The sequence below is a fragment of the Dermacentor silvarum genome, chromosome 6, assembly GCF_013339745.2.
Source record: "Dermacentor silvarum isolate Dsil-2018 chromosome 6, BIME_Dsil_1.4, whole genome shotgun sequence".
Classification (NCBI taxonomy): Eukaryota; Metazoa; Arthropoda; class Arachnida; order Ixodida; family Ixodidae; genus Dermacentor; species Dermacentor silvarum.
In genome coordinates this window covers 129,170,567-129,189,624 of record NC_051159.1, presented here as the reverse complement: position 1 = coordinate 129,189,624, position 19,058 = coordinate 129,170,567, and the positions used below count along the sequence as shown (strand labels likewise).

Genomic DNA, 19,058 nt, shown 5'->3' with positions numbered 1-19,058 from the left:
AGGCAACCAACCACATGTGGCATACGCGGTACAGACATATAGTTAACGTCGTATATTGCTACGCGCCAGTGAGCGCTCACACTCTCTAAAAGAAAGAAAGCAAAAAAGAAAGAAAAAGATTTCCGACACGTGTAATTGTATGTGCAAGGCGATGATGCTTCTAGCTTTGGTTGGAAGCGACGACGTCAGCCCCTATTCCGCGTTTCCCTCGCTCAAATAAGTCTCTCTGCTCGGGTTCCCTTCGTGTGACTTTTACTCCTCTCCAGTAACGAGAGAATGAGGGCTCGCCTACCCGACACAATTGTTCTGCCAGTGACTGAGCCAGGGAGCGTAGAAACCATTTCTACTCATATCTTTTTTTTTCCCAGTAAAACACGTGAAGAGTCAGTTGAGGAGCGTCGAGTTCTAATAACTTATCACGTAATCGTCCCTGCCACTCGATGTAAGCGGCGTCGGCTTCCGACGGAGCCCTTCGGTCGCTCTTGGGGACAGACCCGTTCCGACTGCGTAAAGTGACGCGTGCAAAGTGCCGCTGCTGCGCTCGGCTTCCGCCTTGCGGCCGATATCGGAAGCTGGCCTTGATTGGTGTTGCGTGTCGCGACCGCTCCGCCAGCGCAGCTGTAGCCGCCGTTTCCGGACGCGATATGGCCGGGGAGAAGATTGTGCACGATGAACACCATCGCCGAGAGTGGCTGAGCGAGGAGATACCAGTGGACGGCGTCGCTCAGGAGTCCCTCACCGAGCTGAGAAGGCTCCTGGAAGGTAACGTGTGCTAACTCACTCCTTGCTTGCTTCGGGATTAATCTTGTCCTTGAAAGATATGCGGGGGCACTGTCACCGAGTCACTCGGTCTCTGCTCTGTTCGAAAGTTAGCGCCCCCCGCAAAGCCCTGGCAAAGAGGGGAATCGCGGTGATCCGAAAAAAAAAAATGAAAAAAAAAAATCCGGGTTTAAGGCGCGATCGAGTGAAAAATCTGCACACAATTTAAAAAGCTATCGAGGTACGTGCTTCACGAATGTAAACTGGATTCATCATTGTGGATGCTGATGCGAGAGTCGCGCTCTTCCGGAACCGTGCTCAATCACTGTATATAACTGTAAGTGTTAACTAGGAAGCCTGCCGATAGATGGTAGAGACTGCTCTGCTCGCTCCAAGTAAGCCCTCACAATGCGAAAGAACGAAAGAAGGAAAGAAAAAAAAAACAAGTGATAACGAGAAATCATGTTGTGAGGAAACAACCGAGAATAAGTTTGCATGAATAAATAAAAAAATAAAAAGAGAGGGTCTCTGATATACTGAAATACCGCTTCTGGCGGAGAGAAGGGGCGTAATCTTGGTCAGATTCGTGGCGTAAGTGTGGCGTGCTTTAGGATCCGCGTTGAGTGTGTGTAATGTGCTCACTGAATTATCTCGATAGTGATACCTCTGTGTGAGCTCTTGCAGTGACGCGCAAGGTCTCTTTAGAGTGGTCTGAATGTTCAGTGGCCTGCTATTTACCGACCAAAATAACACAAACTGATTGACAGGCGGATGAGGAGGAGAAATCAATGATTTGCCAAGAAGAATTGGCAAAAAAAGCACACACACACACATACACACACATACACAGAGCAACTCGCACTGTTTTTGATGCGTGTGTGAGACAGCGAATCTGTTTTTGATGTATGATCTTAGAGTTCTGGTTGGCCACTGACCGAAGACATTGCAAGCGCTTCAGTATATCCAGTGCAATTCTTTCGCTGTAGCCTCTGTAGTCAAACGCTTCGCTATATGTTAGCTTAGTACTCTTACATTCTCCGCTATATGCGACACATGTTCGTGTATGCTGCACCGGTTCTACTGCACCGGCTCCGTCCAGTAGGATACGCCTGCGGCTCGCCGAAGTCGACCACGCCGATACGCGTTGCCGCCGCCGCCGTACCACGAGAACTGTTGTGACTGTTTATAAAATGGGCCTTGGACGGCTTCCGGGTTTGCACACTGGTGTAGCCTTCTAAATTTGGCGGGCAAAAGATCCTATGGCGAGTAGCAGGAGGGTGTTAGAACAGAAGCCTGAATATTTTCAAAGCTTTTTTTCCCTGTACATAATCACAATCTTACAAGTCAAGTTTGCCGTAATGAACGAGAAGAAGGGGAACCGAGAGGCCGGATATTTATTAATCATATAAGAAGCCAACAAACATAGACATCAAGGACAACATAGGGGAAATCAGGTGTACTTACTAATTTAAATAAACAAATTTATTAATTTATCATTTCTTTATTTAAATTAGTAAGTACACGTAATTTCCCCTATGTTGTCCTTGGTGTCTATGCTTGTTGGCTTCTTATATGTTTGCCGTAATTTATACGAAAAATTATACGAAAGTGTAATTTTTCGAATAAAAATTTCGAATAAATTTTTCGAATAATTTTCCGAAAGAAAAATTATACTAAAGTATCTTGAGGCACTACGCGCCTTTTTTTATATAGCTAAAAACGTATTGAGAGACTATCTGGGCATTGAAACAACATTAAAAAACACGCTTTTTGTTCCGGTGTAGTAAACTGATAACTAGAGGCCGGATCTTTAGGCCGTAAAAAAGCGCGTTTTAGGCGCCAAAAATAGGCAGGCAAAAGAACTTTTTAGGCCTCCAACGTCATAATTATAGGCACAATAAATTTTTACATAAATGCGTATAATTTCAAACGAAGACGTGTGCGACCTGTATCTGTGACAGGAAAACAAGAAATGTTATTGTTTATGATGGCGCAAATTCCATCATAAACATAGCCGTGCAATTGTCCCATAAAACTGCTGGACTAATGACGATCAATTGGCTTAATTCAACAAGCACACTGCTCATATTCATGTTCAATGGCCACTGTACTCGAGCGTCTCATTTAGTAAAACAGGCATGAAAAAGAATACTTGAAAGCTGGGACTACTGGTTTAAAAAAGTGCTACTTTATGTCTGCCTCACGCAATTAAATTAAGATACACCAAAAACAGACAAATTATAAATGCAAGAGAGATTGCGATTTATTAATAAATTAACATGTTCTTACAGTAGGAGTCTTAGGTACAACTCTGGCAATTTTCTCATATACAATGACATTATCCGAATTGTACACGCAACACGTCCCAACACTGCCAAATATACTTGCGCCCATTTGAAGTGCACATGTTTGAAGAAATCTATTTGCAAAGCACACGGAGCGTAGTCTAAGAATCACTGTGAAGATTGTGGAAACAATAGCAAACTATCACCATCTCCAGATTTTTGGATTCAAAATTGTACCTCTTGTCACTTGGCATCTTGTACGCTGAGAAGGAACGCTCAATGACGGTGAACACCTTACAAAATAAATTACAAACAAAACAATGCACATTACATTTTTCTTTCTTCGTTTGCTTTTCACTCTCCTTTCCCCTGACGGCCCTCCGCGGTTTCGCATTCGCCAACCGCTCGCGCCATGTCAGCGCGGCGGCGTATACTGGCCAGCGCGTCCCATTTCACTGCTGCTAGCGGTTGTGTTCTGGGAATTGGTTGAACTAGAGTGCTAGGTTGAACCCCATAGAGTTCCGAACAATGTTGCCCGGTAACAGGAATAACGATCTCTAACTGCACTCGAAAGCGAAACTTGAGGCTACATCGTGTTCATATAGGCGCCGATACTTAAAATAGGCATTTATAGGCGTTTATAGGCATTTAGGCATAAACGCCAAAATAGGCACTTATAGGCACTATAAAAACACTATAAAGGCCCTCCTTATCCTCTAATTCATGATCATATATCAAAGTGGGGTGATAGGAGTGCAAGGAACAAAAAAGGCATTTGCCTAAAGTCAGGTCTCTACCAGTGATAACGCATGGGACAGGAAGTTTCTTGGGGCCGCACGCTCGCAGCTGCTATCGCGCTCGCGTCTTAGCTGTAAGGAATGTGAGAAAAAAATTAATTTCTTCGCGGCCGTCCGGATGGCCTCCCGAGTCCAAAGACTACGAGCCGCCATCTGAGGCCCCCAAAACCAAAACTGCCGGCCCGTTCTTTTCAATAAAGTTTATTTTCTTCTTCGTAGCCGAAGCAGCGTCTGTATAGAAACAAAATGAAGTTGGAGGATCAACACATAATAGAACCATAGGCAAGGACGTTAACTGGGACGGAGGAATGAACAAGTGGTCCTGCTGATAAAAATCAGTTCACTTACTGCTGGGTAGTAGCTAGGCAATATACATGTACACGCCGAGCGCGCAGACCGTGTCGCCTCAACAGACGCGATCCGGCATGTTTACGCCGCATTGAGCTAAATGTCGCAAATGCTAAAATCCATCGTCATCATCATGCTCATTGTTGTCGTCGTCATTATCATCATCACCAACATGTTTACGTCCATGCACTGCAGGACAAAAGCCTCTCACGACGACCTCCTATTACCGCTGTTTTGCGCTAGCTGACCCCCATTTTATGCCTGCACATCTCCTAATTTGTCCACAGCACTTTCCCTTCATTGGCAGCCCATTGTGCCCCTCTAATAGTCCACCGGTTATCCGCCCTACGAATTACATATGTCGCGCCAAAGTAAAATTTTCCTCTCAATGTCAACTAGAATTTCTTGTTATTTATTTTGTTAATTAATTTTTTGTTATTTTGTGTCGGTTTTCTTTTGTATTCTTTGTACTCCTTTTATTTTTGTAACTTGTTACTATACGATTATGCTTGACATCAGTGTACTTATTTCGTCTGTCACCTGCTTATTATATTTTTCACCTATGCATTGTTAGGTTCGCTTTACTTCTCGATTTACAATCCATCATAAGGGGTCCCGCCTGCAGTTTTTACTTTGGGACCCCCCCTTCCTGTATACAACTGTTTCTGTACTAATTTATACTTATCAATAAAATTGAATTGAATTGAATATCGGCTGCTCTCGTTTGCTTTTTAATACACACCGCTGTCTTTTTGTCCCTTAAAGTTACGTTTAACATTTTTTGTTCCGTCGCTCGTTGAGCGCTCTTTAATCTCTTGCCAAGCTTCTTTGTTACCCTACTGCAAAACTCAGTACCATGCCATGGCGGATTATGGGACTAGTGTCACGCTGGATGCTGGGACACTGGACTGGGGCGTTGGACTGACGTGGCATACTGCATGATAGGCGCTGGGTACTGGTGCGAAAAGCAGTTCTAGAGCGAGAGAAACGTGGTGCCTGCCTTTAAACAGCTCTTAGTGACACGGATCTCAATGAAAAGTATCATTCTGGTCACGCCGCCAGCCATACCGCTCGCGGATTCATTAAACAGCATCTCTGTCTATAAATTATAGGGGTTCAAGCGCTGTAAAACAAGCCTTGTTGGAACGTGCCAACTTCTTTCGGGACCTCGGTATACAGAGGGACGCCTCGTGTGTGCATGCATTATATAATATAACAGTCTAATATGATTTATATTAGACCGTTTGCATGCAATACGATGACATTTAAGTTTCTATTATCATGAGTGAATTTATACATTTTTTGTTTATTCGACTCGCTTGTAAAACTCTCGCTTATGATGGCTTTTATCTACTTTTTCGAGCCGGAGGAGGCGAAGAAAAGTGCCAAAATAATAATTTCATGCACACTGCTACGTTTATGAGTTCTCACGCATAGTAAAATCTGAGGTGACCTCTACTGGAAACGTCACTTAGATGTGCAACTCCCGTCGAGACCATAGCAAGGTAGAAACAACCATTATCATTCTTTAGCACCGGGTAGCATTGTAGTCACTAACTGGTTTTCCACTGTGTTCGTTTAATTTCTTTAAGAAATCTTTGTATTCTCCAAAATAGCTATGAAAGTATATGTCCAAAGCATCAGGCCGCGACGCTTACTTGGGCTTAAATGTTTACAGGGTTATCCATGCACTCGTTGGCCAAAATTTTCCAATACTCGTAGCGTAATGGCACCACACGTAATGTTCTCCGAACACCCGGTGTCGCGGACGCTTTCATAGCTTACACACACACACACACACACACACACACACACACACTTTAGACAGGAGCAATGTTAGAATACCCTATTTCCTGGGTGTCGTCTGGCTTATTATGATTGCTCAATAAACTCAAGGTGCTTCCATTCAGGAACTAAATGTGCTCTGCGGAAGTCTAGAAAGGTTGACATTGTTGCGGCGTTGGGGTCCTCGAGTTCTGAACTTCGGCATTAAATGTTACGACGTGGTAGATGACAGAAGGAAACCGGCCATGGGCGTTGGAAGACGAGGAGGTCGGGCAGTGGAGAAAGGCAGCTTTGCAAAAACTCAACAATTTATTTACATCATCAAAATTAGTCCTAGAGTGTTTTAGAAACTTCGGAGCCGCTCATAATATAACCCTCCAAGGCCTCCGAAATGTCCCTATAGTTCCCTAGACAGGGTACTCGCATTGTTCTCGCTGGAAAAGGCAGGGCCCATTCTTTCCGTCTAGAGAGGCTAGGTTAACCGGAAGCACTTGAACGTTTTCACCACAAATATCAGGAGGACGACTGCACATGGCATTGTTCAACACCGATGTCCCCATCGTCAGAAAACGTAAACATCCGTCTGGGACACGTACGATCTATTCTTAACGCCCGAGCTGCCGGAAGCACTTCGCATAAATCGCTACAAAAGTGCATAAATCACAGTAAGCGGGCGCCACACACCACCAACGTGCATAAATCACCAAAATGTAGTCGTCGTTAAGGCCAGTCACAACAGTCGTAACAACGTTTGCGTTACATTTAGGTGGACATCAACTTTCCTGCGGCCGCGATTTCGTGCAAGTCGCCGAATCGCACCTTGCTATATAGCTGCGACACGTAAGCACAACATCGATTTTTCAAGCGAAGGGACAATTAGAAGTTAATCGGCCGTCGTCCAGGCTATCCCCTAGCGATGTTTGGCTCTCCCGGAGTTCTCGTCACGCGCAAAACTTTATTTTTCTTTCTCTCTGACGGGCAGATACGCCGAGGCCGCATTCCCTCGTGCATATGAGGGCAACATCCACTGTTTTGGAGACAAACGCAAAGGCCACTGGCAAGGACATGACTATCCACGGCGGCGAAGTGAAATTGCCGGCCGTCGCCGATATCAGTGGGGCATTGTCGTCTGCGCTGCGCACAACGCCGAGTGTCCAAAGCAGTATCCCTTAGACAAGTCCAAAGCGACTGGTATACCAGCCGCCGACAGACTAAACCCGAACAATGAAGACACATCTATAGCGCACATAATACCGAATGCTTTAAAAGAAGCCCCCATAAGGCTAGCACCATTCACGTCACCCCAACCAGGAATCTCCAGCACCCAGCCGCAGGAGAAGCAAAAATGCGTGTTCGAATTAATGTAATGTAATGGCCAACGTATTGTACCTTTTGTTCCAGCTATCTTTAGCGAAGCTGTTCAACGAAGATACAATTATGAGACCTGCCGTGTTCGGTCATTATAAGTGAGACGATCGGACACCGTAGGTCTTAATATCGTACCTTACGCCGTGCTTTTTTAATCTTGCTGTTTTTTTTTCTTCGTTTTTTCCCCCATTGAACAGCTTGGCTAGCGTTAGCTATAGGACACCCTATATGTGCTACGCTGAGTTTGACACCTCAAAATTCTGATTTAAGCGTGGGAATCCTAACGCATATTGTTTAGTAGTGCTTTTGATATTATGGAGCGAGTTTTCAGTAGTTGATAGTTCAGCAAAACAATTACTAATTAATTAATTACTCTATTTTGAAGACGTATTACCTGAAAAAAAATCATTTCATTACTCTTTATTGTACAGATTCACTCTCTCCATGTTCAAAAGTAAAGGTGTACAAGTTGTTCTAATATTCCTTGATGGGAAAAGCGTTTAGAAGAGCTATTATTTGGGCTAGTTGGTGGGCATTCATTTTTTCTTCCGCTAAGTACAGTGGACGCCACAGGGACGAAACGGACACTAGATATGAAGCGGACACGAAGTGACACACGGGAGCGCAAACTACCAACTGGTTTATTGTCAGAGCACTATACAATATTTAAAGCACACAACGCCGAGTGTTTCTGCTGTAATCATAGTTCACGCAGTCGCAATACGGCGGTGTGTGCTTTAAATAATGTATAATGATCTGACAATAAACCAGTTCGTAGTTTGCGCTCCCGTGTGTCACTTCGTGTCCGCTTCGTAGTGTCCGTTTCGTCCCTGTGGCGTCCACTGTACTTAGCGCAAGAAAAAATGAATTCCTTGATGGGCACTGTGTTTGAGCGTTACAGGGTAAAATATGACGGTGGCTAAACCTCTGAGACGTGCACTGAGCTGTCGTTGTACTCAAGATAGCAAATTACGCTTAGTATTCGCGCTGGTTCCTCTCATCTTTGTTTGGTGTCTCTTGTATTTCATATGAAGTACGCAAGGAAAAAAAAAGAAAAAAAAGAAAAGAAACGGCGGGAAAAGATGAAAACGTGTGCGCCGAAATATCGAAAGCACGGAGGCTTCACCACTGCGCGTATATTATCTGCGCTTCGCTAGCGCAACTTCGTCAAAGTGCACTTAGAGCAGTGATTGATAAGCGAGAGCACGTATACATCAGCAACACCGAGCGCACGAGAGATTGAAGGAGTTCGCAAGTCCTTTCAGTCGCAATTTTCGCGAGTCGCAAGTCTAGGGGATGCTCTATAGAGTTTCAGGCGCTGACCTGAATAAGGACCATGACCAGATGTACGCAATTAATATGAATTATAGACTTACAGACGCTTTCCCGTTCGCACGTCTGCTTTGATAATCCAGATGTAGGGTAAAAAAAAAGGAAATGATGCACATGCAAGTAACTAACCGACGCACAGGACCCAACGCAAACACGTCCATATTTAGAAACTTCATTCGAGTTTTCACCAAGACTCTCAATGCCTGCAAAAACACATGCTCAAAAAAGAGTTTTTGTGTTGCACAGTGCACAATCTACAGTTCCCCCACAAACACAAATCGTTCCTCGAGACACGGGTCACAGCGCAAACTTAGCGTGGCCTTCAAGGACGTTCGGCGTCAGTTTAGCGTCGACTGAATCAACCTCGCGTAGCCATTTGGAAACGCCAAGTAAAGCGTTTTCCAGCGTCTGACGGTACACGAAACGTTTCACGTGCCGAGGATTCATAATAACCGTGCATTTAAATATGACCCTCCAAAGAATACTAAACCGCGAACGCTCAGTGATGACGCTGGGGAATGTCAGTAATGATGTCACTCGATATTCGTAACAGAAGTACAATTTCAAAAGCAATACTTACGCAAAAGATTGATTAAATTGTGGTGTTGAACGTCCCGCGAAACTGCACAGTTAGCTATTGCTACGAGGGACGCCGCAGCGAATGGATCCATATTAATTTCGACCGCATGGGGGTTCTTCAGCGTGCACATGAATCCTAATACACGAGCGTTTCTGCTTTTCGTCCCCATCAAAATGCATCTGCCATAGTCGGGAATCGAACGTGCGACCTTGTGCTCGCCACCAGGACAGACGTGACAACAGAACCACCACGGCGGGTACTGACGCAAATGTAGTGTGCGAATGTATAATGCGTTTAATTTTATTAAAGCCTCTCCTGCACACACATTTAACAAAGAAAAATGAAACCTGCGTGTTTTCCCAGCTCTTACATATTCAGCTTATAGGTTCGAACCAGTTTAACCCAACGCGCATACTAAATTGGCAGCGGCCGACTGCCCCGAAGCAGTTGCATGCTTGCGCCATGCACCGCTTGTTTTAATACTCCGTGCTCGCTTCAACCGGGCCTGCAGTGAGCACAAGGAAAAGCAGCGCGCACAGGTCGAGAGAGGGTGAGGGCGGCTGTAGTGAATGTTCGGAATGGGACTCGGTCACTTCTTGACGCATTTACACGCTAGCAGTTGCACAGCAATGAAATGTTGCAAGTCTCATTTGAATAATAATTAAAGACACGAACACAAAGGGAGACGCACAGGACGAACGCTAACAGACATGTTTATCTGAAAGCGCAATTAAAAAAAAACATACGCATATTTCACACGTGCTACATAATCCATGAATCAAGCCAATTTACGAAGGCGTGCCCTCCGCGAACACTGCCGAAGAAATAAAGGCGCCCACGCCGCTTCGCCAACGGTCGCAGAAAGCCGTTCAAAGCCACGCGCGCGTACGTTAACGCGCGCGTCGGAGTCGATACGGTAGAGCAGATGGCGTTTCGGTTGGCGCAGCGCAACTGGCGTAGCGTGACTGGCCGCAAACGACGCTGGACCGCGCGCCAATAACGTCGAACTATAAACTGGCCTTAAGTGTCGTTTGACACCCGTGCAAGGCCACACCGTAGTGATTATTTATTTATTTATTTACTTTGCTAGCTTAGTGTTACTAACGCATTCGTACTCTTTCACATGTAATTAAACGAGTTTCAACAATGTCGCGTCTACAGCATTTACCCTTCGCTATGATGTGCACCTCATGGCTAATGCCCGCTTGTAAACATGCAAGCTTCAATGGACACCGCCCTCATGGCCATCGTCATCACCATCACCTATCACTACCATCAAATCCACGCCCCCGCCCAGTGATGGTGTATGTGTGTATATATACCGGGTGTTTCAGCGAACACTTTCAAAAATTTTTGAAGGATGCCTGTGGCAGATAGCACAATTTCAGTTCATGAGCTGGTCTACTCGAAGAGGCGGAGATCACTTGCACAGAAAACCGAAATGCATAATTGACTAATTAACAAAAGTTCCCTAATTAAGTTTTCAACTAATTACCTTATGGCCCATATGGCAATTTCCAAATTCTGGCCGTGGAGTTCGCAAGGCGGATCCACAGGCGGATGAACGTGTTGGCTATGGACCTAGGACCTTCTTGAGGCTGAAGGGCCTGCGGTTCACTGCCTTCCCAGCCTGATGCTGAGAAGGCAGTGAACGTGTCTCGTGTCGGTGCTAATGCCAAACTGGGTTTTTTCTTTCTGGCTTCGCACAGATGAGCCCGAGCTCGGTGCCCCGACCGATTCTGCGGACTTGCTTCGCTTCCTGCGACTGCGCAAGTATGACGTCAGCGCGTCGTTGGAAGCGCTGAGGAAGTACTGCGCGATTCGCGCCTCCTCACCGAAGATATTCGAAGGCCTCAAAGATCCCGAGAAGTTAAGCAAGCTGACGAGGGATTACATCACGGTTCTGCCGCAACGGAACCTCCATGGAAGGCCGGTCGTATTGTACAAACTTGGTAAGCACAACTGAGCGAATACGTAACCGACTTTGGTGGGCGTGAAATAGCCATTGAAAATTATAGGCTGGGAAAGAACGCGGTTTCAATAAATCCGGTACTGTCTGAGCCTTCGACGCGCATTGCAAAAATAAAATTAGAAGTCAAAGAAAAAAGAATTTATATAGTTCCTGCTGAAAATTTCTTTCAACGGAGACAACAGATTCCTTGATTTAAGAACTTTCTTTTTTTTCTGTTTATGCTGAAAGATAGTGTGTTCTTGTGAATTTACTTTCACAGAATTGGTTCGTATGTGGTGAAGTGAAAGCATTGTCATCATTGACAATACTGTGAGCAAACTGAGATTTCTTCGTCTCTTTACTATTATCAATTAGCATGTGTGGGCAGTTTCACCAGTCACGTGAGCACAGACATAAAAAAGAAGAAAAAAAAAAGCACAATAATGGAAACCGGTATGCACATAATTCATTTTTATGTATCTCTGCAAGTATATCGTGGGCACTCCGGGAAACAAAAAGGTGAAAAAATAACACTTGCATAACTACATATGAGTTATTACATCTGCAAAACTTCATCAGAAGGTGCAACAGTGGTACTATTTTAGTGCATTCGACGATGCTGCTCGGCGGTTCTAATTAAAGACTATTTCCACTCTTTCCTTGTCTACGTGCCAACGTTAATATTCTTGATAGTTAGGAACTAAAAAAAAAGTGTGATTATATACCGTTGTCTTGTTAAGCCATAGCATGTCTGTGAAAAAGGTATCAACAATGTGTCTTTTTGCCTGTTGTTATAGAGTGTTTCAACAGACTTTCTTAGGTTGCATAGCGTAAGAAAACGTGGTTATAATTCAAAGGACTGCTTGTATTTGTTGAAAAGATTGAAATTGTACAAATTTGCTATTCGAAGCACAATAATTAACTTGAATAGGTCACATATATGAGCGTCATATATGAGCGCCTGCAATATGACGGATTGCCTTCCTTTGTAGTGTGAGGATCTGTAACGTCTTTTTTTTTTTTTTCATGGCGTTTTCTGAAACACGGCTGCAATTTTATGTGCGAATGAAAAAGGGCATTATAAAGTCGTAATTCAATTTTGGAGGGGACTATATCTCGTAACCTAGAAAGTACGCCACATGCCTTCGCAACATCCTTGGCAGGATCGTGCACATGAGAATACCAGGTGAAGTTTTTGCTGCAAGTGACCCCCCAATGTTCTAACATCTTTTGCTAACTCAATCTTCTTATCACCGATATGAATATTTAGGCTACGGTCCATTTTTTCAGGAGTCGGTTTGAACAGCCCAGCCTTTATTATTGCAGCACTATAACAACGAGAGTGTTTGCCCTACTCCAATAAACCAATTCTTCTAACACGGCATGAGCTAATAGTTCAAGGTGAGCAGCCCGCCTCTGACAATAACTTTTGGTTTATTGATTGACAGAAATTGTTGAACTTAGTTCGTTTTGTGTCGGTGATATTGGAATGCTGTTACACCGACATGTTTTATTTACTTCGTTTAGTCACAAGGTGCGCGAAAATACAGGCGTTGATGAGAACTGATGAAAAGCGAAAAGACCACTTCTGCGACTTGTGAAGCTTCCTCTATTTTCTTGGAGTTGGGGAGGAGATAGGGGCTATGGATGCTGATACATCAAGGAGCGGTTGGGAAGAAAGGCTAAAACGGAACTACAGTGGCATGTAAAAATATTAAAAAAATTATTATGGGCTTTTGCATGCCAAAACCACGATCTGATATGAGGCACGCTGTAGTGAGGGACTCCGGAAAATTTGAGCCACCTGGGGTTCTTTAACGTGCACTTAAATCTAAGTACACGGATGTTTTCGCATTTCACCCCCATCGAATAAATGCAGCCGCCATGGCCGGGATTTTATCCCGCGACCTCGTGCTCAGCAGCCCAACACCATAGCCACTAAGCAACCACGGCGGGTGGCATGTAAAAGTATAAACACTTCATACAAATGAAGCAATTTCAAGGTACACTGCTCTTGAGACTATAATGTTTCAGAAGAAGCAGTTTCAGATTATTGTTTCACAATAAACATAAGCGTGCGCAGTTAATTGTTAAAACGAAACAATGCCATAGTCCCATGGTGTTATCTCTATCCAGATCAACTGTTCTCTGTCTGAACGAGAGAACGCAATACCTCGCTGAAAGGGTTCGCCATTCTCAGTACATTTGAGACGACGCGTGAGCGCTGTTTTCCCAGGAAATAACACTGCTTTTCCAGAACAGAGTGCAAACGTTATCTCGGTAGATTATGGAGGCATTCTACAAAAGCACGGGCGTGATAATGCATGCAAGCCGGCCTCCTGTTGTTCCGATAGATAACGGAATAACAGTTATCGGGTAACACGCGTCGGCTGCCTGGAGCACGCGTTTTCTTTTTATCTCCGTGTTTATGATTAACCCATAGGAGACACCGCAAAATAGCCCTACAAGTGACGACTATGCCGCTGCGTTTGTACCATATCTTCGCCAAACATTGTCTACAGTCAACGAGTAATTTGGAAGGATTATCTGAATTCACAGTTCAGCAGAGTGTACGCGTACGGCATGGGCATTGTCTCTTTGTTTGCGATTCACTATCACTGTGGTTCTTTTGTGCAGCGAAGTGCTTTCTTTTACCTTCACCCGCAGCGAGGGAGGCGCCACAGATGGCGGAAGTGAATAAAATAGAGTGTTGAAATTAGAAATTTGAAAATTAGTCAGAATTGGTACGAATTGGTTGGTACATAACCAGGGTATGTGGAGATTGCTGGGAGAGGCGTTTTACTGGTAGTCCAAGAAGAGGCAGGAGGTGAACCAACGATGGAGACCCGCAGTGGAAGTCGGAAAGAATAAAGTCAGGTTAAGTGCCTCTAAAGCACTTAGCCGTTCTGAGGCACTTGAACTGATGTTATTATTTTCTACTTCCACTTTTACTGGCACTGGCTATTTTGTTGATGGTGGTGGTGGTGACGGCGGCGGTGGCGGTGATGAAGATGATGCCTTCGTTACAAACGCTCTATCTGCTTTATCAGTCGAACGTCGTCGTAACGTATAACGGAGCCATTCCGTTCAAACAGTTTGTCTTAGTTTGTTCAGTGCACTTGCCATACGTTTCCACCTACCAGGCCAATCCTCCATTTTGTTCGGTGTTACGTGGAATTCAATGAAACGCTAAAGAATCCATTACGTAATCAAATCCGAAAAGCGAAATCTCGGCTGTATAAAACGCCTAACAAAAAAAAGAAAAAAAAGGGGGGGGGGGGTTGGAATCAATTGCTGATCTGTTTCGCAACAGTATATTATTATGAATTGGTGTGGAACAGCCAGCGGTAAAAGTTTTCCCAGTATTTCCAATACCATCGAATAAATCAATCAATCAACGTAGGAGATAATACAGAAGTTCCCTGACGTACATGCCTCTGCAGGCAATTGGCAGCCGTCCAAGGTCAGCCACCTGCAGATGACGCAGGCGTTGGTGATGTGCCTCGAGTACGCGTCCAGGCATCCAGCGGCTCAGACGGCGGGCGTTGCTCTAGTCAGCGACTTCGAAGGCTGGTCCTTCGGCAAGATGAGATTCTTCGACATTGGTGTCACCAAGGATTACTTGCATTACCTGCAGGTAAAAACCCCGGACGGTGTAGTTAGTATTGAGTGCGTTTACATCATTATTTATTTCTTGTTTGTCTTCACTTAACAAATAGCTTTCGGTACAGAAAAAAAAATCAATGGGTTCCTCATATCACCTGAGAGAGACATAATGCGATGCCACTTGGGTTTTTATTGATCGATAACCTCCCACCAGATTAAGCGCATTGAATGACCTCAAACTTTCCCCGAAACATACTGTACGTGCCAGATTTTGTGCTGGAATTGCACAAAAATCTCGCTAGGATTATTTTCCTATGAGTAGCATTTTTAAAGTAACTTTTATGAGTAGCAGTAACATTTATGAAAACCGCTGTCGATCATGCAAAATACACAGACAAGTTGTTTCCTACGAACCAAACGACTGAATTCATTTGTAGTGTACGCAAAGTGCTTGGATTTTGCCTAATTCCTTGAGCTATCTTGAGGCTAAACAACAATGCCAAGCACTCTTGACTGATCTGTATTATGTTATCGCATTACAACTCATTTACGCACCAGTACCAACATGCTCTTTGAAGGTCCTGCACTAGGTTGACCAGAAATTGTCAAATCAACGAATTTCTGGGCCCCTTTGCCCGATTGCTCCTTCCTGCATTGGCAGTTGTCACGCCTTGCTAAGAGAGGAGTGACAACTTAAACAACATACTTTATCGTATTGGCTTGAGTTTTTTTATACAGCAGTGCGGTATTTTTTACGGTGTCGTTGTATATTAAGTTACAGAGGCATCAAATGCAGCTGCAGGAGATGTATTATTAATTAGGGACAAGAGGTGATAAAGCTGAGGTTAAAAATTGCAGATTGAAATAGAGATTGTTGAAAAAATGGTCCAATAGAATCACGGTGTGTCACACGCATTATGCGAAGTGTTCGCTCCTCTATTCAAGGAGAATTGACACGCGCATGGCGGCGTGAACACTGGATAGATTGACTTGACTTTAGGTACACTCGCGGTCCTAAAAATAAATTGCTTTCCCTATATTTTTTTTACAGAATTGCGCTCCCATCGTACCGAATGAAGCTCACGTGATCCGACAGCCAGCGGCCTTCAGTGTCATGTTCGCACTTATGCGGCCTTTCATGAGAGACGAGACCATCAATGCGGTAAATTCTTATGTGTGTCTGCGCATCTCTTGCATGTTTTTTTTTCTTTTTCTTTTTCTGGAGATGAAGTATTGTGAGGTAAACTACTAAAATAATAGCTCCACTTTGAATGGCAAATTGTTTGCCTCCGAGACAACGTGCGCAGTGTCATTTTTGCGTTATCTTTGTCAGCGTTCGTGTGTAAACTTCGAAGACAAATCAGCGAACAATATAATTGTATATGAGATAGGTGACAGTGCCACATGTAAAAAAATTATTACGTATCTTGGTAATGCTCTTCAGTCATGTCCTCAATGCCACTGAAAGTCTATAATCAAAAAGGACTCTGCAGTGAGTGGGAATTTAAATGCTAAATGCATCCAACAAATATGTGTTTTTGTGGTAGTGTAGCACTGTACGAGTGGCCCATGCAATGGCTAACTTCGACCAGCGCATTGGAGTTCGTGTGCAGAAGTCTAACGACATTTTCTCTTTTCTCGTCCTTCCAGATCAAGTTTCACGGGAAGCATGTCGATCAACTTTACGCTGACATTTCCCCAAGCACTCTTTTCGCAGAGTACGGGGGCACAGCCCCGAACACAGATTGGGACTTGTTCTGGACAAGCGTATGCCAGGAGCACAACGAGGGCAAAGCCGGTCGGCAGCTGTAGAAGCCAACTTAGCTTTATGAAGATATTCTCTATGCTACGCCGTGATGTTGCAGGAGTGCCGAATGACACCTGTTTCAACCTGTGCGGACATTTGTAGACTTGCTCACCTTCCACAGAGAGAAATCAACAAAAGAAAAGGGAGGAAGTTCTACGAGACGCACGTCGCGCTTTTACACTCTGCTTTGTGGGGAAGAGTAAATAGTGAAGGAATCAGTTCATCATTTTCTAGTGTACCTTCTGATCAGGGAAGGATCCAGAGTAGTACCAAAGGGAGGCTGAGAGGGGGGGGGGGGGGGTGGATGCGGGCTCAACTCACTGCATGCCCGCTCAAGTTTGTTAGCGCGCGAATTTTTCTGCCCAACATTTACCAAATCCTGTGTCAGAAGTGCCGACACGTCATGTCTCAGGGTGGAAGAGGCCGCTAGGGTGGCTCTGGATCCACCGGAACTTTCGATGAAAGCGCCCTGCTGCTCATAGCCTGCTGACGAAGACAAAACGAGCAATGCTTTCGACATGTTTTTGCAGTTAATCAAGCAACAAATGAAAAATACAATGAAAAAGGCGATTGTTACGAATAGATCTGTGCCTTCTACCTCCTTATAAAGGCGATGGCCTCAGCTTACTGGTGAGTGTGTGATAAGCAGCCTGGCGTTCATCTAAATAATAAATGACCAGCGCTTACATTAGACGCTCTCGTAGTGTGAATCGCTATAAACCACGACTTCGCCTGTACCTTTTTTTATTGCTGTGGTGTAACGAGGAAACCGGCTAACCCAAGACGGTAAGTCGGAACAGGAATAAGTTCCAGCTTGCAACACGAGTGCCTGAAAACGGCTTATTGGATTATCGTATTGTATAGGGTAATAAAAGTTTCCGGTGAAGAAAAGTTAATGCAACTCACGTGCGGTATAGCCCACGAAGGAGGCAAAACGAAGACACAGAAGGGCCCATTTAATTTCCGGGAGCATTCAGCGTCTGTATGTCACTATGTCTACGTCTCTCATGAATGTCTTTATCTCTGTCTGTCCGTATTTCTGTGCGTTCTTAACCAACAGCTTCACAAGATGGTGTGGCGAAAGTTCAGCTGTGATTCACTCCACATTTCTCTGATAATTTAAGTTATTTATCCAGCATCTGAAACACTAGCGATTTAGAAGAAGCTACGACAACAAATTGCGTCAGCGCGTAGAGTGAGTCTGTAAAAACTTTATTGAAAATAAATAAAAGAAGGCACGATGGTTGGGGCCCCTATTCCAGGGCTCCACTGGCACGAGCGGCTCGCTGGGCTTCGTCCAGAAGAGCCAATTGACTCTCCCGGCCCTCATCCACAACCCATGCCTCCCACTGCCTATTCCTCATGAATGGATGTTTGAATACTATTAGGCTGTCTATGTGCGGAGGCCTCTTGGGACACTCCCATGTGATGTATTTTAGTGCGGGTGTGTCTGTGCACCACGGGCAGAACCTCGTGGTGTGCATTCTGTGTAGGTGGTGCAGGTTGGGGTATGGGTTCGTCTGAATACGACGTCAGTCCCTCTCCTGTTGGCGGTTTAAATTCGAGTGAGGATGTCCAAAACGTCTCCGCTCCTGTCTTTGCTGTAAAAGGATGTCGCGAGAATTTGGTGGAAGGTCGTCTATGGGCCCGGCCGTTGCTCAGATGTTTAATCCTCGAGCAATACCGTCTGCCCTCGCGTTCCCTACCAGTCCCTCGTGTTCCGAACATCATATGATAGTGCGTTGCCCTTCTAGTTTATTGCCCAAAATTTTGAATATTGGCTGGGGTGCCGTCCCATTTAAAAACAGGCGGCAAGCTGCTTGTGAGTCGGATAATATGATAGCAGAATTGGTTTGGCGCTCGGGCGTCCTGAATGGCCAAGGCGATGGCTGCAGGCTCTGCCACGCATGCCGAGGAGGTTTTGAAGGGTTGTTGTTCTTACACGTAAAGACTACGGTGAACGTGTCGGAGCTGGTTCGACTAGCATCCGTGTAATACACTCCCGGTCCCATGCCGAAACGTTTGTGAAGAGTCTTTGTCTTTTCTTTGCGTCGTCCGGGATGGTACTTGGGGTGCATGTTCTTGGGAATTGGGGCCATCACAATGTGCGATCGAACGTTGTGGTAAATCTGTGCCGTTTCCTCTCCGTAATACTGGGGCCTCAGTGTAATGCTTAACCTTGCCAATACTTCTCTGCCCGGAGTTGAAGAACAAAGACGTTCTTTCTGAGCATATAACGTCGCGACTGCGTACTCGTCAGAAGTATTGTGCAGACCTCAGTAGCGCACCCAGGATCTCTGCCAGGGGGGGGGTTGACAGTTTGCCAATACCATCTAAACAGCACTAATTTCGATTTATTCACGGGAAATTGTCAAAAAAATTCGCTTTTTGCGAGTGTGCAGACGATTGCGCGTCTTACATCTTAGTTGCAGCACTCAAA

The 19,058-nt window shown here is 44.8% G+C and overlaps 1 protein-coding gene across 2 annotated transcripts; it reads left to right on the top strand.

Annotated features, from left to right (window-relative positions):
- The first annotated feature begins 312 nt into the window (after positions 1-312).
- LOC119455978 (alpha-tocopherol transfer protein-like) lies at positions 313-17,984 on the top strand. Of its 2 annotated transcripts, XM_037717532.2 has the most exons (5): positions 319-762; positions 10,964-11,206; positions 14,649-14,842; positions 15,863-15,973; positions 16,462-17,980. In XM_037717532.2, exons 1-5 carry the CDS (start codon positions 645-647, stop codon positions 16,621-16,623), a joined length of 828 nt encoding a protein of 275 aa, XP_037573460.1. In that variant the 5' UTR covers positions 319-644; the 3' UTR covers positions 16,624-17,980. The 2 variants fall into 2 exon arrangements, with proteins under 2 accessions (XP_037573461.1, XP_037573460.1); XM_037717533.2 differs by lacking the exon at positions 15,863-15,973 and having other exon boundaries at positions 313-762; positions 16,462-17,984.
- The last annotated feature ends 1,074 nt before the right edge of the window (positions 17,985-19,058 follow it).

Bases quoted from the DNA above. Each gene is read 5' to 3' on its own strand.
- LOC119455978 (XM_037717532.2), top strand. From the start codon at position 645: ATGGCCGGGGAGAAGATTGTGCACGATGAACACCATCGCCGAGAGTGG. The intron at 763-10,963 runs GTAACGTGTGCT...GGCTTCGCACAG, and splicing joins GCTGAGAAGGCTCCTGGAAG to ATGAGCCCGAGCTCGGTGCC. The intron at 14,843-15,862 runs GTAAAAACCCCG...TTTTTTTTACAG, and splicing joins ATTACTTGCATTACCTGCAG to AATTGCGCTCCCATCGTACC.